Here is a 19,397-nt window from a genome sequence, read left to right on the forward strand (position 1 = left end):
TAGTCGCACAGGACATCGGCAACAGTGCAGCCGGGAGGCAGTTTGGCATCAACAAGGGAAGCATTCGCGGATGGCGTCGATAAGCCCTTCTCATGTGCAGCGGAACGCGAAGAAGCTCTCGCAGCTCAAAAAGTGGGACATTCCCAGAAATCGAACTCGCCCTGATGGAGTTCGTACGGCAACAGCGAGCCGCGCATCTAGCTGTGAGCGTGGAGCTTATGCAGGCAAAAGCTAAGGGGCTTGCATGAGAAAAAGAGCTACCGAGCTCTGCCTTCAAAGCGAGCTAGCACTGGATTTATCGCTACATGTGCCGTGCTGGTTTTTCCTTATGCCGCCGAACTTCGATTTCGTAAAAGCTGCCCAAATCGTTCGAAGAGCTGCTTGTGGCTTTCCATCACCACATTATTTCACTGCGCAAGTCCAAGAACTTCCAGCTAGGGCAAATCGGCAATGCTGACCAAACGCCGTTTATATGGACCTGCCATCGCCCCTCACCGTGCACGAAAAGGGCTCTAACCGAGTTCATGTTTGGTCCACTGGCAATGAGAAATGCAGGTTACCATCATGTTGTTGTGCACGGCAGATGGACGCAAGCTTCCACCCTATGTCGTCTTCAAGTGCAAGACAGTGCCTAAAGGTGAGGAGCTGCCAAAATATGTGGTCGTGAGATGCCATCAGAAAGGCTGGATGAATGAGAATCTTTTGCCTGACTGGATAAAGTCCGTCTGGTGTAGGTGGCCCAGCGCACTGTTGTCGTTCCTGTCCATCCTTGTTGCTGGACGCATTTCGCTGCCATTTGGCCAACTCAGTGAAAAGGCTGTTGCGTGAATCCGACACTGAACTCATCGTTATCCCAGGTGGGATGACGTCTCAGCTGCAGCCTTTAGATGTTTGCGTGAACAAGCCGTTCAAGGATGCAGTCAAGCGGTGTTACGCAGGTTGGATGCAGTTAGGTGAGCCTGCAGTGACACCAGCCGCGCTATGCAAGTGGATTGTGGACGCATGGGCCAGCATACCAGAGGACCATGTGCATCGCGCATTCAAGAAGTGCGGCATCTCGAACGCACTTGATGGTACGGAGGATAAGTACCTCTGGGAAGATATGTCCGACGAAGAACTATCCGAAGAAAGCGCAGCTGAGGAAGACAGTGATTGAAGTACGGAGTGCAATTTAAATAAATGTTTTCCTCGAGTTTTCCTAACTCGTATTACACGCAGATAAAACTTTTTTTTTTTCCCATTTCGCGTCCCCAAAATTTCACCTCGTACTATATGCGGGTTTGTATTATAAGCAGGTTTTTATGGTAGTCATTGCTGATTATATTTTTTGTGCCACTAGCTAGGCGCCGCATTTTTTAGGTATGAGCTATTGCAACGAGCCATTTAAGAGAAGCTTTAGCTCAGGCCCAACTCTGATGCCGCCTATTCAAATACATGTAAAATGTAGAAACACTTCTCTAACATAACCCCTGGTTTATTTTTAATAAAATTTCTTTTTAACAAACTTTAATGAAATTTGTTGCATTTGAGAGATAATGTTAAATTCTAGTAACTGTTGCAAGCGAAATTTTCATTTCGAGCACATATCTTTTAGAACGAGCTTTTAAAAATTGGTAAGTTTGAATAAAAAAAAATGGAAGCACAAAGCTTACAAATTTGTAGCTCTGCACTAATAACAGATATCGCAGTTCTGTAAACTGAATCTATTAGAGCATTCAAGGCGGACAGATTTGTATTATCGATTTACATTTTACGTGAATCTGTTACATTGTTTGCAAGGGTTTTGCAAAAGTCCTACTCACATATTATGCTAAAAACTCGTTAAACCGGACCCACTTAAACAGTAGTTCTGTTTCAAAAATAGTAAAGTCAGATACCCGACTCAGCGGCCATTGAACATCATGCGTTTTTATCCGTGTAAACCGTACCCGTTTATTGCGTACATATTGCTTAACACGTAGTGCTTCCCCTTTGCGTCGCAAAACAAGCCCCAGTGATTGGAACGGCCTCCAAGCGCAAACGCAGAGGGCGCTTGGAAGGGTGAAGCCACACCAACATCATTTCAGCGCCATGCAAGAGTCGGAGCGCTGTGGCCCATGTTGTGTCATGCAGGCTAGGACAAAAACCGGGTGCTCAGCATAGAAGAAAAATTGGACATCATTCGTGCTGTCGAATGGAAGAAGTCAGTGCTGGCACGCGAGAGGGATCTACTGTTGACTACAGTGTGTGGCATTTGGAATACAAAGGAGAAGTTGGTTGGCAATGCTGCTGCGACCGTGAAAAACATCGGCTATGAGGTTCAACTCTTCGCCATCGCTACCTCTGTTATTTCCGAAGTGTTGCCTAACAAAGGAGTGATGAGGACGACACGGAAAGTGACAACACAGGCAATTCAAGCGTGACAGTGGCAGATGCTGCACGTTACGTTAGCCTCACGTGGGTGTTTACAGAGAAGAGGGGGTTAGCGGAAAAGCTAGCTCGTAGCTTGAGCAAAATTGAGGCCGCTGCCGCCACTTCTAGCCCGCCACGGCATCAAATGAAAATAATACTTTTGCCGTGTGAAGTGAATAAATACTGCATGTTTTCTACCCTTTCATCGCACTCTCTCGTAGTTGTCTTTCACACCTAAGTAGATAATCTCACTATTTTGGTTAAGCAGTACTACCATTTAGAACATACTTTCTTTGCAGCTCCGGCCGACTACAGTTTAACGAGGTTTCACTGAAGTGGTCTATTTCACAGCCATATATAATGCACAAATTTTCTCCGCTTCAGAAGTATGAATAGATACAGTCTTGTGATGTTTCTCATTGCCAAGTTACAAGTTATGAACTTCATAGTTCCTAATCTTCATAATCACGCCTAGTGATTTGTTTCACGACGTAGTCCCTTCTTGCATGTGAATTTTCTACTCAACTGAATTCTTTCTTATTATACTAAATGGTGCAGAAAACTAAACCCGGCCTTGCCGCCAGCGCTCATCTACTTTGACTGGCACTGCTCTGCCTTTAAATATATCATGTGGCACCTCTCTCTAGTAATATGAAAAAAAGTACTGAAAAGTTAGCCAGCCTTTAGCTTTGTACGTTTCCAAGCAGCTCCCTTGGAGAATTTAAAATTGCAAGAACTGCAGTGGGAACGGCAGTTCATCAGCGTATGCAGCAGAATTGCATCGGCGGTACAGCACTAAGACGCGCTTTTATTAACCTGTGCGTTCGGTGACTTCGCTGGCTAGCGTACGCGTTTCCACCAATAAATTCGCAATTACTCTTGTTGAGGAGACTTTGACTGCACTTATTTGGCGATGTGACATGTATTCATCGGCAGAAGAATCACAACAACATATGCAGACATCGCACCGTGCGGATTTGTTTGATATAAGTCTGCACTAACGATGGATGCTTAATATTGAGGTACAGAAGCAGCATTATGGCATGGGTAGAATTTAAAAAAAAAAACGATAGATCGCATCACTCAACAAAATTTATCTGCTAGTTAACATGAGCTCCACTTCATGTAAATGGGGTTCATGGCGTTTGTCTGTGGGACACACCTGGCACGTATGTGGACCATGTTGTCCCAAACACCAGTAACAGTGTTCATAACCGCTCCCACGGAGGTCAGCGCCTTCCCTACAGCTATCACCGCAGAAGCAGCCTGGCACCCGAACAAAGGAGAAATAGCAGCCGCGAACTTCAGCCACCCTTGCTACAAAGGGTTGTTGTCTGCGACAGCTCCCGCGCATACTGTTGGAAGCGCCCGCTAGGTGGCTATCAGTGGCGCCTCTATAGGTGGTGCATGAGGCATATATGTTGTGGTGATGACCAAATTCTCAGTACATAACAAAGTGTAAGTATAGTGCTCTGCGGTGCTGTAGGGAGGGTTCATTGCAGTCAACGTATAAACTTTGTACAGCCGATATTCCGTAGACACCGCTCGGCAGTCGTAGGACCAAGATTATGGACTGCATCAAGTCGCTTACGGGGGGGGGGGGCTCGAAAACTGAAAGACTGCGAAAAAGTCGATTTTTCATAAACAATATTTTTGGGTTGTATGTCTCGATAACGACTTGTTCTGTAATTATCAGCACTTAATTCAACCACAAAGAACAAAAAAAAAACGCTACTTTCGAGGCCACAGCGCCCCACAAAACGCACAAATGCCTAAATGAAGTCAAAGTTCTCGCGCGCGCCATTCCCCGCTTCCTGGCCCATGCGGCCTGCCCGCGTCATCTTGGTGTCGTTTTGACTGTGAATTCTTTGTCTCTGTTTTGCCGCTTTGCAAAATGGCATCGTCGGCGCGTTTGAGGCGCTATTGGCGTTTTCCCACGATGCGATGCGGAGCGCCGATAGGCCGGAGCAGCGCGTTCAAATCCCGCGGGCTAAAGCGCACCTGCCATTGGCTGCCGCGCATGCGGCGGCGACTGCTCCCACCTTCGATGCCGCGCCCGTCGCGCTCGTGTCGTTGTTGCCCCCTTGCTCCGTCCGCCTCAACAGACGTCTGCTTGCGAGCTGCGCTATCTCTTAGATTATTTTCTTAGCTTTTTTTTTGCTAGTTCTTTGTTGCACGCGATGCTGGCAGCGAAGCCCAAGACAGTGCAGATGTTCGGTAAGCGGAAGCGCGATATGAGACATGTACGAGCATCGAACTTCCGATCTTCCGCAGCGAGTGCCGACTGCGTAGACGCTTGCAGCGGCGGAACTGTGCTGTTGGCTGTCGCCAGTCAAGAATCCGACACATTGAGTGTGCCTGAAGCCGCAAGGAGCTTTCTGATAAAAACACAGATGTTCTAACTCGGGCTGAACTCCGACGTGGCCTATTCAAATACATGTAAAATGCAAAAACGTTTTCATGACATAACCTCTGGACCAATATTAAATAATTTTGCTGCATTTGAGAGAGAAACTTAAATTCTTGTGACTGCTGGAAGCGGCATTCCGATTAATGGCCTAAATATTGTAACAAGAATTTCCAAAAATTCAAAAGTTTGAAAAAAAAAAATAGAAGCACTAAGTTTACAACTTAATAGCTCCGCATCAAAAACAGATATCGCGGTTCTCTAAACGGCATCCATTAGATCATTCAAAGCGGACAAATTCGTTATGTCAATTTATATCTTACATGAATTCGTTACGTTGTGTATAAGGGTTCTCCAAAAGCTGTATTTTCATATTACAAAATATTTTGAGATTCACGTGTGCGCTTTGTCTGCTTTAGATGTACACTATTAGATGCAATACACAGAATTGTGGTATCATTTTTCATTGTTGAGTTAGAGTTGTAAACTTCATAGTTTTGTTTTCTGAAAATTTGCGATTTTTGCCACTTTTTAATAAAAAATTGATAACATAAATCAAGAATTCGAAACCAACAGTCAGTATATTTTAAGTATTTCTTTTAAATGCAACAAACCTCGCCAAATTTGGTGCAGTGGTTGCCGAGAAAACTGAATTCTCCTTTTACATGTATTTAGATAGGAGTACCCGAGTTAAATAAAGCTTCCTCTTAAAGGGACCCTGAAACCATTTTGACGATTTTCTACAAACGTACCGAGTCATTAGAGTAGGTCCTTCTGATCATTAATTGACGCATCTAAGTGCTCTGCGTAAAGTGTGTAATTTATTATAAGGTTTTAAAAATGTACACGGTCATCCACTTCCAATTTGAACACTGCTCCGGGCGGCCGGTGAGGCCGGCGCTCCGCGGAGCGCCGCTCGTGGGCGCTGGGGTAACTGACGCGCCGGCGCACTGGCAGCCACAAGCGTGGCCGCAGCCGCGTCGTCTGCTACAGCGCGCCTGCACTAGTGTGTGCTGGCGGCTGAGGCCACGCCTGTGGCTGCCAGTGCGCCGGCGCGTTAGTTACCCCGGCGCCCACGAGCAACGCTCCGCGGAGCGCCGGCCTCACCGGCCGCCCGGAGCCGTGTTCAAATTGGAAGTGGACGACCGTGTACATCACTGCCGATCGCAGCACTGCTCGGCGGAATTTTCAGCCGCCCTTACCCATATGACGTAAATCACCCAACTGACAACAGTAGGGCAAGCTATCCGATTGGCTGCCCAGGGTGCGTGCGTCATTGACAATTTTTCCAGCTTTATGGTGAACAAATGATGTTCGTAATAGTTGGAATGTTAGTTAATTTGTTTCTATAAAAAGAAAGTAACAGAAAGAGAATGCACAAGAACACTTTTTCACTACAATTAAGCACTTTCGGCACACAGCAAGTGTCGTCTGCTTGTGTTACAACATGCTCCATTTTGACGAGAGCTCCGCGGTCAGAGTCGGTCTCAGTCTTTTTCGCGAGCACTATGATTAGACTTTGTTGTGTTGTGGACTGCAAACGTAGCGACTGGCAATATGTCAAGCTGCGACATCGTGGCCCTCTGCAAGGCAGCATACGAGCGGACTGGCTGTAGCGCATCAGACTGCCGCTATCCAATTGGCACCAGGATTTGCGCGTTTGCGGCCGTCACTCAACACCGGAAGATTACTAACGCAATAGCAAGGAGACAGGGCCTGCCCGCTTGACTGTGCCGTGTAACGGGTTGAGCAGAAGCACAAATGTGAATGGTCTGCACGGTGCAGCCACCTGGTGGCACAGAGCTTAACCATACACAGTATCAGTAACGAAATGTATTCTTTGTTGCTGGCGTAAATTTTTCGCAGGAGTGTAATCATCAACACATTGTTTTTTGTAAATGTTTAAAATGTTTTACACTTGGTTAGAGTAATATTAGCTTTTTGTTTGGCTGGTTAAGCTCTGTGACGACGGGTGGCTGGACCATCGAGACTGATCAGGCAGCTCACGTACGTCCTTGCTAAGGTTTCTTCATCAGCTTGAGTTTATGCCTCCACCGTTCCGTCGAAATGACCAGCTAGCCTGTGGTTACCGGTATACCAGACACGTTCGGCGGTGCGACAGAATGCTCGCAACGCACGCTGCTGATAGCTCTTGCTTGGGGTCGACTGCCAAGCAGCTGGTGGAGAGTTTGGAGAGGCTTCCTTCGTGCGCTCGCTCCTAAAGAACCGGAAGTCAACGATACGATGTGCCATCACGACCCAGAGCCAGTGAAGGCAGAGCTTAGCCCCGATCACTCGGCGAACAGCTTAGGAGGAAATGCATGACTATGTATTTGTATAATATGTATAACTTGTATAATCGTCTGTAGCTCTCTAAATGTAACATTTCACAAATTGTGGTGCGAATGATTAGCTTTAGATGTACCCTAGGCATCTATAAAATTTGTCCGAACCGTCTCGGGGGCCCTTTAAGGGGAGACACGGCTCTTTGGGACCGAAAATCGGTCAAAAAGCCCGATTTTCAATCTTTTCATTTTTGGATTCATGGCATAATTCTGCACCTTTGAGCAAATTTCCATTTAAATCTTATGCGTAATTGCGCCGTAATGTCGATTTAAAATAGTGTAGTTTCTAAAAGCGCCCTTTAAATTGTGGACAAACAGCGCTAGTTACGACCGCGCGCCGCGCAAAAACGAAAAGCCGCACCTATGCCATCTTGGTCTTGTTTGAAAGCTCGCGCGTCTGGCTTCCCTTCCTCTCTCGGCCAGCCACCATGTGCCAGCCGCAGTAAAATAAAACAAGCGCAAAGTTTTCTTCAACGCGCGTTCTTATTGGTCGGAAAAAGCACGTGACCCGAATGGCACCATCTGATAGGCTTACGCCGGTTGCCCTGGCATGAGCACTGCACATGCCGCCATTTTGAGCGAGTCCTCGGTACTGCACGGAACTATGCCAGGGGGACCGAAGAAGCACCATTCGGTGTATATGTTCGGCCGGAGACGAAGGAAAACGAAGAAGAAAGTAGGGGAATCGTCTTCTTTTCCGTCTGAAGCCAGCGACCGACGAGGAGCAAGTGCCGACGAGCAGCCGCATGATAGCCGCGGAGAAGCAAACAATGCATCGCTGGACGACGCATCGCTGAACCGTGCACCCATCACTTCTGCGGATCGTCAGCCGCCCGATTGTCGTGGAGAAGCAGAAAATGCTTCGCTGGACAGTGCAGCCAACACGCCTGCGGACGCCAGACTCGCCGACCGACGCACGGACGGGCAACCGCCCTGCCGCGGAGAACCAAACAATGCCTCGCTGGAAGTTGCATCGGTGGACAGCGCACCCGACGCGTCTGAAGTATCCGCCCGAGTGAGAATTGACTCTAAAACTGTCACCGACAGTGACGTAAGGGAGGCAAGCGCTCGTGAAAAGGCTACGCTCGAGCGGCTTGCGTCGACGGCAGCAACGACGCGAAAGATGGAGCCATTCACGGACCTCGGCGGCGCGGCAGCGTCGGTAACAGACGAACGTAAGGCAGCGTTTACTGCCGTCGACATGCGTGCGATAAACTCCCTCCTTGGCTTTTTGCGCTGCCAGACTTGTCAAGGACGCGCGGAGATGGTGACAGGAGATCGCGAGTACGGCCTCGCAGTGAAACTGATGCTGATCTGCGAGAGGTGCGGTGAGGTAGCGACTGAGTGGAGTTCGCGACGGGTACAGGGTGAAAAGAAATGCAACCCGTTTGAAATTAATATCCTTGCCGGGCGTGCGATGCTCGCAACAGGTAACGGCCAGACAGCCATGAATGACATTTTCGCAGCGATGGGCCTGTCTGGCCGAGGTCTCCACAACAAGACGTTTCAGCAGCATTTGAAAAAAACTCTGAACCCCGGTGCGACGCGTGCAGCTGAGGCTGTTATGGTGCAGTGTGCAGAAAAAGCGGTTGCACTTTACGAAAACTTGTGTTTTGGACACAAAGGCAACATTGCTGTGTGCTTTGATGGCACCTGGATGACGCGGGGCCATTCTTCGCATATAGGAGTAGGCGCAGTGGCGGAGCTATTTACCGGCTACATCCTGGACTACGTCGTGCTTTCAAACTTTTGTTTGGGCTGTGAAATTGGACCCACACCTGACTCTGAAGAGTATGCTGGGTGGAGGAAATCCCATCAGTGCCAGAAGAACACCGATTGTAAATCTGGCCAAATGGAAGTTGAGGCTGGATTAATCTTGTTCCAGCGTTCTTTAGAACGCAACAAAGTAAAGTACACAACCATGCTGTGCGACGGAGACAGCCGCACTTTTAATGCTATCAAGGATGCAAAGGTGTACGGCTTTGTAGATGTTCAGAAAGAAGACTGCATCAATCATGTACAAAAACGTATGGGTGCAGCGCTTCGAAACCTGCTCCAGAAGCACAAAAGTGAAGGCATGCGGGGACTTGGTGGCAAGGGGAGGCTCACAGCAGACCTCATCAACAGGCTGAGTGCCTATTATGGTCGAGCACTCAAGTCTCATTGTGGTGATGTTGACGCCATGCAGAGAGCGGTAATGGCAACGTACCACCATGTCACGTCAACTGACAGCTGCTCTAACCACAGCCTGTGCCCAAGTGGCAAGGATTCTTGGTGCCGTCATAATGCGGCAACAGCAAAAGGTGAGCCACAACCAAGGCACAAGTATAACTTGCCAGCGGACGTGGCAAAGGCCCTTTTGCCTGTGTATGAGCGCTTGGCAGGTGTAAAGCTGCTGAATAGGTGCAAGCGAGGGAGAACCCAAAACTCCAATGAATCGTTCCACTCAGTCATCTGGAGTATGATTTCCAAAGAGCAGCATTTCTCCCTTTTTGCTGTGGAGGCAGCCGTTGCAGAAGCAGTGCTACGCTTCAATACTGGAAATGAATATGCAGCAACAGCCATTCTTCAAGAAATGAATATGAATGTGACAGACTCCGGCTCAAAAAGAGCCAAAGAAAAAGACTTGCGTCGCACCACTGCTTCCAGGAAAAAACGGGCATTGTCACTAGGCCTCCAGACGATGGCAAAAAAGAAGCACCAATCTGGGATGCACCCAGATTATTCCCCAGGTGCATTTTTGTAATTTGAGGTGCTTTCGTTCTCATAAAGGTGCTTGAAACCGTTTTTCTTCATTTTCTCAAAACTACAATTTTGACACACTAGCAGTTTTGGAGTGAACATATTTCTGTTTGTATTTGTGCTAGCACAGTAATTTTTTTTTTCCTGAAAACAGAAACTCTTACTCTCTGTAGTAAGGCTAATTTCACTGCGCATATTTGGTCAGTAACATTTTTTTAAAAGTTACTTTGTATAAAGTAGGTGAGGGAACTTTTACTGCAATGGGTTTGGCAACCCCTAGCTTTAGACCTAATTGGCCGAGGAGACTCATTCTTGTTTTACTACATTCCTTAGATGTTAAACATTAATTTGGTATGCTAAATTTTATCACTGCATCAATTGTTTGGGAAATTATCAAACTCCAAATGAAAAACATAATATTGTAAATATTTTGAAAACTGTTTGTTGTATGGAAAAAATAAATGCAGATTTAGAATCAGTGCATAAAACTTAATGAAACATGTAAGTTTCATTGCAATCAATCCACAAATAAAAAAAAATTTTCAAAGAGGGGTGTGCCCCCTTAAGGCCTGTTTTCTCAGAATGGATTTTTCCGCTAGTAGTGGTGCTGGGGAAGGCGATATCTCAAGAACCGCTCTTCAGATTTGTGTGCAGTTTTTTTTATTCTGTTCCAGTGTGTAACAAGCTTCTTCTTTTGCAAGCTGGTGCAGCTAATTTATAATAAGCAATTAATTTTTGATGAATGTGGTCATTACTGGCAACATCAAATTCTAAAGTGTGTTAAAATTTTGTGGAGGGGAAATTAAAGAAAAGGGCCTTGTAGCCTCCTGGGATATCTATCAAGGGATCATCATAGTGAATTTCAGCTTCCTGCGATGTCCTGGGATTTCTCCAGGCTCTTCCTCATGAACATGAACCACCTAGTTAGACCTCAATAACTCTGGAACAAAGGAACACATCTTCACGAAACTTTGCAGTTCCTCAGTTTGGTGGTGTGAACATACCCTGAAGGTTTCATCCGGATATCTTAAAAAATAAGAAAGTTTGGTCTCCAGGGTGCAGCTAGGACTGCCTAGCTGCACCATAAACTACACTACCGTAGTCGAGGATGCTACGTACAAGGGACCGGTATATACGTAGTAGACATGTTCGGTCAGATCCCTAGTGCTTGTGCTTTATATATAAAACCTTGATGGTATTTAGTGCTTTATTTGCTTTAATTTTAGTTGTGTTAATGTGGGCCAGGAAGTTCAGTTTTGTGTCAAAAGTTATGCTTAACATTTGTAGTCTTTTTACCGGCAGCGTTGTACCATCCAATGTGAGAACTGGACTGCAGTGTAACCCTCGCTTCTGGGAAAAGAGAACTGTAACAGTTTTCTGTGTTGAAAATCGGGAACGATTTTTGTCAGCCCCATTGTAAGCTGATTTATAATTATTTGTAGTAGTCTTTCAGGTGGGTAAGCTTGAGGCGCAGCAAGCCACTTGCAAATTGTCGACATATATTGAGTGCATAACAGATGATGGGATGGTGTTATTAACAGAACTCACTTTGACTACGAAGAGTGTCGTGCTCAGAATGCAACCTTGTGGAACGCCACCATATTGTGTAAATGTGCGTGAAAGTATTGTGCCATGACGTACTTGAAATGTTGTATTGACGATCTAAATAAAAAATTAGCTACAAATAGTCACTAGAATTTAGTTTTTCATTTAAATGCAACAAACCTCATCAAATTTGCTGCAGTGTTTGCCGAGAAAAACAATTTCTTTCCCATGTATATATTTTAGATAGAAGCCCCCGAGCAAAATCTTCCCCTTAAGGCTTTTGCCTTAAATATATTTAGAAATAACACTGAAGCCTAGCAAACAAAGCATGTCTCAAGAAGTGTGAAGGACTCATCACTAAGCTACTAAAACCTGCTCAGAGAACTGATACTACCACCCAAAGTGTCAAAAACCAACACTACTGCATATACTATGGTCAAGGCATGCCATGGATCAGTAAAAAATAAAAGTGACGTACCCATCACAGGTCTTGCAAATAACAGTGTGGTCTATTTGCAGTTTCACGGTTTTGCCATTGTAAAAATCTTCTAGAGACACCCTGCAAAAAATTTTCAGGCCTCATGTAAAGCACTCTCTCTCACATCAGTACATTTTCTTTAAAGGGAGATGCTACTCGAAAAACGGAAGTTGTTTTTCAAAAATTATTGATTTTTTGTTTCCACTTGTTTTGTTAAGTTTAGTATTTCTACAGTTATGAAAAGAAAAAATTAAAGCCAAGACAGATCTGGAAATGAGAAAAAGCACAAGATGGTTTTTAAAGGCCTGAAAGTGTGCCACCTTCTAGCGTGTTGCAGTCAACAATGCACAGCTATTCTAGCCACCATAGCGCAGCCGCTTGCCATTGCGGATCGCATGAGGAGCTTGGCTAATCCTCATTCTCCCAATAACCATGGTTGCCCAGGCTGCTGCAGCACAAGAAATCTTATTTTATTTATTTATTTAGTAATACTGCAGGCTTTAGAAGACCCAGGCAGGAGGGGAAAGGTACATACAAAAAAGAAAACGCAATAGACTGACGAAGCAGTAGAAAAAGCTCCGGAAAAATGTAATAGAAAGTAGGAATGCATGATGAGTAAAGCACCTAGATAATGCATGAAGAGTGGTAAATACAAATTGAAACACTGTTCTATAAGCACAATTTCGAAGCACTGGAAATGTAATAGAGAAAAAGAGGAGTGTACAATTCAAAATTATTACAACGTGTAAATCAATGTTGCAGTACAATACAAATTGAAACAATATTTCGTAACAACAAGCACTAATTGTGGATAGTAATAGACGCTATTTAGTCAGTGCTGACGAGTTTGCTATAAGGTAGGCTGTTCCATTCCGTTACCGTGCGAGGAAGAAAGGAATACATGAAGACATTGGTTCTGCCATTATAAGGCATTAATCAGGCAGCGTGGCGATGTCTTGTTCGGCGGGCAGTAAGGGGTGCTATATAAGGTTCGGGAGAAAGAGATAATGTATTGTTACTCAGTAAGAAGAGAAATTTAAGCCTGTGAATTTTTCTTCTTAGTTGCAAACACCGAATATTGTGTTCAGCCATTACCTGACTTGGGGAATCACTTGAGTGATATTTCTAGCGCATCGATGTTAGCTTTAGTATAGGGATCCCATACAATAGCTGCATACTTGAGTTTAGTTCAGACAAGAGAGGTGTAGGCAATAAGATGGGTTTCAGAAGGAGTGTGTCTTAAACTTATGCCTTAGGTAGCAAAGCTTTTTTAAAAGCTGAGCCACAAAGATGAGAGATGTGAGAGTTCCAACTAAGGTTACTGGCTATTGTAAATAAAAGGAAGCATGCGTCTGCCACATTTTTCAAATGCTGCGGCTTTCAATAATTAACTTGAAAATTTTTTTTTTTCTCAAAACGCAATTCTCGGCAACTTTCCGAGTTTCCCCATTTTGTTTTTGGTACTTCTGGCGCTCGGACCTGCAAGAAATTTTGCCCATGTTTCCTCTAACGTGTGAGAAGTGCCGTTATCTCCTTTAACCCTCAATATTATTTATGTGTGTTACAAAAATTGCAAGTAAACACTTACTGGGGTCTGGGTATTGTGGACTTCACAGGTTCGAATTTTTCATGTATTAAATATTTTATAGGCACTTCCAATTTAGTTTGTGGCACTCTACAGTTCAATTGGAGGAATATGAACCATCAGTGGTCCATGGAAGTTTAATGATAGAAAAAGGGGGGAGCAAGAGGCCTGCATTTTACACTTTGTCATGGGGCAGAACAAGAAGCAGGCAACTTGCAAGAAAACAAATCAGCATAAAAAATTATTTATAAACAGCTCAAGTTTCATTGCACTAGGATGAATATATCAAAAACTTGTCTGAGCAGCATCTCCCCTAAACTATCACGAGGATTTAGTAGAAGAAATACTGCATAGTAAACAACTGCTTAATGCATTCTTATTAAATTTGGACAAATATTTGATACATACGAACATACAATAGAATATTATGCTATTCGGCATTTGCTTCGGATTGAATTTTAGCATTCGGAATGAACAAATATAAATTTGAACATGTACAGTCAACACCTTGAGTTTGAATGTGCTAGTCACATTTCCATTGACAATTCATAGCCAGGTCAATTTGAATATGAAGAATTTGTTTACAGCATAGTTTACAGCAGCCATTCAATTTTTCGGATTCAAACATCCCTGTGGCACCGTCACCTACTTCAACGAATATTAACCTCTGCCATGCCACACTAATACATCAAATCCTAACACAACATAGGCACATTTTTAAACTGTGAAATCCTTTATGAAAAACAATGCAGACAATAATTTAAGTGCTTATTAATACAAATCTGAACCATTGATTGCAAAAGTGAAGTTTGACAACAGTACAACAAAATTAATAAAGGGAACATGAGACATCCACCCAAACATAGCTAAGTGCTGCAAAGGAAACCCATACGGGTCCCTCGAAAGAAAAGCTTCCCAGTTGAAGAAAAATTCGTCCTGGTCCGGGACTAACTAGTACTGACTATTGCATGTACATTCTTGCTAATGCGTACTGAACCATACCTAGCACATGTGACGACGGCAAGGTATGTGTGTATGACGCACAGTTCTGCATGTATCCTAACCACTGTGAAGGCAGTCTGAAGCCTCACGGTGTGCAAGTTTGCAGAAGGTTTCTCCTTATGGGACCTGCCATATTTTTAAATAAATGTTCATGCGTATGTTCAAGTGCCTTTTTTGTTTCTTTGAAATTAATGAATTAGTGACGTTCTGCTGCACTGAATACCAATGAGATTCTCAGTATAACAATGGTTCTGTGTGATGCAGCGATCTTGTTTAATGCCTCCAAACTGTTTCTTTACAGTTTTTCTCCAAAAATACAGAAAGGCTAAACGAACTTTGGAGCTGTTGGGTTATCGTAAGGCCTATCTGTGCAACAGACGAAAGGACCGCGCATCACGTGACTCAATCACCACTTCGCGCGTAGCTGGCGCCGACGGTTAAGAGCAGGCACCCTCCGCGCCGTTTTATTGTGAGGTTCGGCGTGATTTGCAACCTGCCAAAGAATCTGGAGAGTCACGGCAAGTTCCCGCCCCACTCCTCCCCTCGCTCCCCGTTCATCCGCCGTCTCTCGTTTTCGTTTGCGAGGCAGTTGGTCGGCTTTCCTAGCGTCGCGCATCTGGTGCAAATAGAGCTGCGTCGATTCAGCACCAAACCGCAACTTTAGTCGCCAACGCCCGATGAAGCAGCGCCGATTAGGCCTATGACCTGGGTACTGCGGCCGTGACGAAAACTTGCTGCTGGTGGTAAGGAGCCGCAAGCCAATGCGGAATGCTTGCCGATAGTGTTTGTACGGGTGGCTCATCAATGATCGTTCCCGAGATTACGCGTGCGGAGGTTTGATAAACGGCTGGAAAGCGACGTGAAGTTCGTAGCCGCATATCCAACACGATCTGCGTGCTTAGCGGCGGCTAATCGGCGTGCTTATCGTCGATCTGGCGGAACCTTGCACCGACAGAGGCGGACGTGGCCGACGCACCAGGCCGACGTCGGGGAGCGCTCGCACTGACGAAATCAGCTACCGCATCAGCCGGGGCGGCCCGTCCGCGGCGCGCTCGGCACTCCTATTGTGCCGCAAACGAAGTGAAACGCCCGCTTGGGCAGCATCGGGCACGAGAGGCTCTGCGGCGCACGCGGCACCTGCGTGGGTCTCCCCGCACCGATTACATAGAATATTTGAGAAATCGAACAGTGGATATTCCATTCGAGAATCGAATAATTTTAACGTTCACTATTAGATTCGATTTGGGGATATTCGATTATTCGCAGGCCCTTAATTTTTTTGTCAGCAGGCAGCCCCTCAACTTTGACCTAGACAGGCTCCTGAATCACAGTGCACGCAGGCTCACCGGTGCACACCCATCGCAGTCGTGGCTCTCTTAATAAATTTGCTTTCACTGGCCGTTTTTGGTTAAAAGAGAATTTTTTTTTTTGCACTTGGTTAAATTAAAGATACTGAACCATAGAGATCAATGGTTATAACACGAGTCACAGACTTCATCATCAGGAAATTATGCTGAACAGCTGGACCGCTACGCAACAAAGATTCAGGTTTCATTAAACATGTCGGGAGACTTACTTCAGAGGGTGGATTGTGTCTTCACCTCGTTGGCGCCGCCTCCGAGCTGACCCATCCATGCCAAACATGCCTCCAAAAGGGCTCCCACCAAAGATGTGCGAGAAGATGTCCTCTGATGCAAAAGGACCTACACCAGAGGCAAACAACATTAATGTGCTTCACTTGCACTTTCACACACAAAAAAAAAAAAAGATACCCATGAAGTCAGCAATAATGAATGTTTCCTGCTAATGTCCGAAAGATTTTAGCTCACGCACTGGAGTGTGGCCATGGAATCCGCGAGGAGCTGGAGACAAAATTTCTCTAAAGTGAACACTGGTTCTGGTTTCCCGAGGAACATCCACCAATTTCGTCAACTCTCACACCTGTTGATTAAGGATGCGATGACCAATGCTTTGCGGTGAATCGGGTTACTTGAATCGGAACATAAAGTGTGCCTTTAGGAAGGGGGGGTTCCAATAGACAGAAAAGCACAGTGCAGAGTATTGGTATTATTGGAACATTTAGGAAGCATTCCATTTTCAACAAAGGGGGAAAGGCGACCAAAGCAAAGCCCACAGAAGCAGCTGTAGCTCGAGTTGTGGCATGTTCAAGGCAATATGCCAGGCCAGGATGATAAAACCTGCCATTGAGAGCTCTGCCAACCACTCACATGCAGAGTACTCAGAAGGACACCGCTTTCAAAAACCAGCACCAGAATAACAAAGTCACATCAATAAAATACTACGCAATTATGCTTCAAATCATTGGCACTCGTGTTACTGTTCTATTAAGAACATTATATAATATCCAGTTGTTGCTGACATTGCTGTTTATTATAATATTTTGAATTACAGTACTTAAAGCGCCCCTCACCAGGTCTCGTAATTTTTAGCTGACAAGCACAGTGCATACAATGCGGGCTGACGATCGTGTCGACTAAGTATTACATCTCTATGTGCCACAGAACGAGCTTTAATTTCAAAATAAATGTCATTTAGCCTTCTCCTCATGGGCGCCACGCTCCCAGATGGAGAGTCCACATCAATAGCGTAAGTGCGCCTATGTACATGGCAGTGCTGCGACGTCGCTCACAGTGATACATTACTTCAAGAATTACTCAAGGTAACATCAGTTATTTGTTTAATTTGTTGCTTCAATAGATGAATTAAGTTTAGAGAAATAATAAAACATACAACCCAAATGTCTGCCTGTCTTTATTTTACTCAGTACCATAGCAAAAGAGATGTACTTCCATTTCGTCTGCTTGTTTCCACGTCGTGCAGTCACAAGCGCAGAGAGCGAAACTGTCTTTTTCTACTGTGTTCCAGTGCACGATCATGCTGTGATCCCCATGCGCCTGCCTCAGTGTTCATGTAGCACTGACTGACACTGCTAGTCAGAGGTTCTCGTACACAGTGCGCAAAATCATGCACTCCGCAAAACGAGAGAAACACCAACAGCTCACGCACGACACCACTGGCAGAAGTTCGCCGCGCAACAAGAAAACGAGGAGAGATTTTAAAATAGGAGGCAGGGCCCATAACATATGTGTCATGCGATCCTCCAGCTCTGGTATGGGAGAACGCCGGGAAGGAAACTTGCTTGCAGAAGGAGGCTAGACAAGGGCAAGTGCAGTGAGCGCCTGTGCTGGTGGTGACACTCGCCTTCCGAAATCACGGGTTCACAGCACTAAAGTATTTTTATCTCCATGATCATTTTTGCAACAAAAGTATATGACTTAACGTTACATTGAATTACAGGCGTTACTGACACACACCTATGCCTTTCTTTCGCATATGACGCATCTTCTCGCGTGAACTCCTACCATTACCTGCCTTGTGTGAAACAGAATATAGCATATTTTTGAAAAAACAACTTTAATCAATATTAGCCACTCTGCATGCATATTGCCACTTGATGCATGTCAAGCGTAGCACTATGCCACTTGCATTGATGAATGCTGTAAAAGGGAGGTGGTCTCCCTTAGCTCATGCAGCAACAAATGAGTGTGAAACAATTGCTGTTGCACACCCATCGGATGCACATCACGTACACCAAACAAATTTCAAACATCTACACCAGGAACATACAATTCAGACATGAAATAAAAACGACCACTGTAACAGCTATAGTTTCTAGCGTGGCTACAGATGAATCAAAGTAGGCGTATTAATCTCAACGGCTCTCGCAGCCTCAGGCATGCAAATGAGTGCTTATAGAAGCTTAGGAACAAAAAAAAAAAAAAGGAGAGAGGGGTGAGGGCTACACTAATAAAGGTAAATAACCATGTGGCTTCTTGCATGCAGGCGCTTTCGCTGATCGCTTTACAATTCATGAAAAGTTTACTATGTTAGCAATACCTGTTATGAAAAACGATATTTTTATGCTTACTTTCGTGGACGCCCTCCTTGAGTCCATTGATACCATAGGTGTTGTAAATTTCTCGCTTCTTTGGGTCCGTCAGAACTTCGTAGGCGAAGGAGATCTCCTTGAACTATAAATATAAAGAACAAGTTCAGTGGAGATATCCTCATGGCGATAGTCACTCGCCGTTGGCAGCCGTGGCACAGACGCGCGATGCAAAATTGGTTCTTAAAACATGTAAAACAGACAGCAGATATTTTTTTTGCAATTATAACTAAATTGTTCAAGGCGAACCGAACCTCCACTTAACCTTTTTGAAATCCCATTCCCCTAAGACATCGTACAGAAATCGTCTCCAATACCTTTTCTCCTTCCTGTGGATTCTTGTCCGGATGGTACTCTTTCGCCAATCTTCTGTATGCCTGCAAAGTGTGACGACCAAATCCAAGTAATAGAGCAGACTGGCGAAAAGGCGACCTACTGAAGTGACTAAAGCACTGCGAAGGCTTCAATGCCGCATCACCAAATCGAAGCTATCCGTTCACTACAGCTTAACTACGATTGCAAGATAATGCGCAAAACCTCGAAAAAAAGAAGTACTATATCGGTCGAAGCATTCAACCAATTGAAATGCGCACATCACGCTTCGTTGAACATCAATGCCGACGCAAACTTTAACAAAGCGTCGCAGACAACATATATCATTCCAAGGAATAGATAGGCTTATTCAGGAGTAGGGCTAAGTTTCTGGACGCCGCTTGCCCTATCATGAACACAGCAGCACAAATATCCAGTCGGCTTAACGCTGCAGCAAGAGTACAGACACCTACCTTCTTGATCTCATATTCAGTGGCGTTTCTTGAAACACCTAATACATCGTACAACTTCCCGTCAGACATCTTTACAAAGAATGAAAGACCTCAGCTTCTGTGCCTCGGCCTGTCTCGGCCACTCGATTGACGTCACGGAAGAGGTATTGA

The 19,397-nt window shown here is 45.1% G+C and overlaps 1 protein-coding gene across 1 annotated transcript in view; it reads right to left on the bottom strand.

Moving 5' to 3' along the window:
• The window catches only part of LOC142563366 (dnaJ homolog subfamily A member 2-like), a 39,903-nt gene extending 20,506 nt beyond the window's left edge, over nt 1-19,397 (bottom strand). Inside the window, exons 1-5 of the mRNA XM_075673929.1 lie at nt 19,248-19,397; nt 18,780-18,839; nt 18,445-18,547; nt 16,072-16,198; nt 11,909-11,989 (exon numbers count right to left, since the gene is read on the bottom strand). Of these exons, the coding sequence (XP_075530044.1) occupies nt 11,909-11,989; nt 16,072-16,198; nt 18,445-18,547; nt 18,780-18,839; nt 19,248-19,316 (440 nt within the window). The 5' untranslated portion in view covers nt 19,317-19,397. The remainder of the gene's footprint in view (nt 1-11,908; nt 11,990-16,071; nt 16,199-18,444; nt 18,548-18,779; nt 18,840-19,247) is intronic.

Source organism: Dermacentor variabilis, chromosome 1, assembly GCF_050947875.1.
Source record: "Dermacentor variabilis isolate Ectoservices chromosome 1, ASM5094787v1, whole genome shotgun sequence".
Classification (NCBI taxonomy): domain Eukaryota; kingdom Metazoa; phylum Arthropoda; class Arachnida; order Ixodida; family Ixodidae; genus Dermacentor; species Dermacentor variabilis.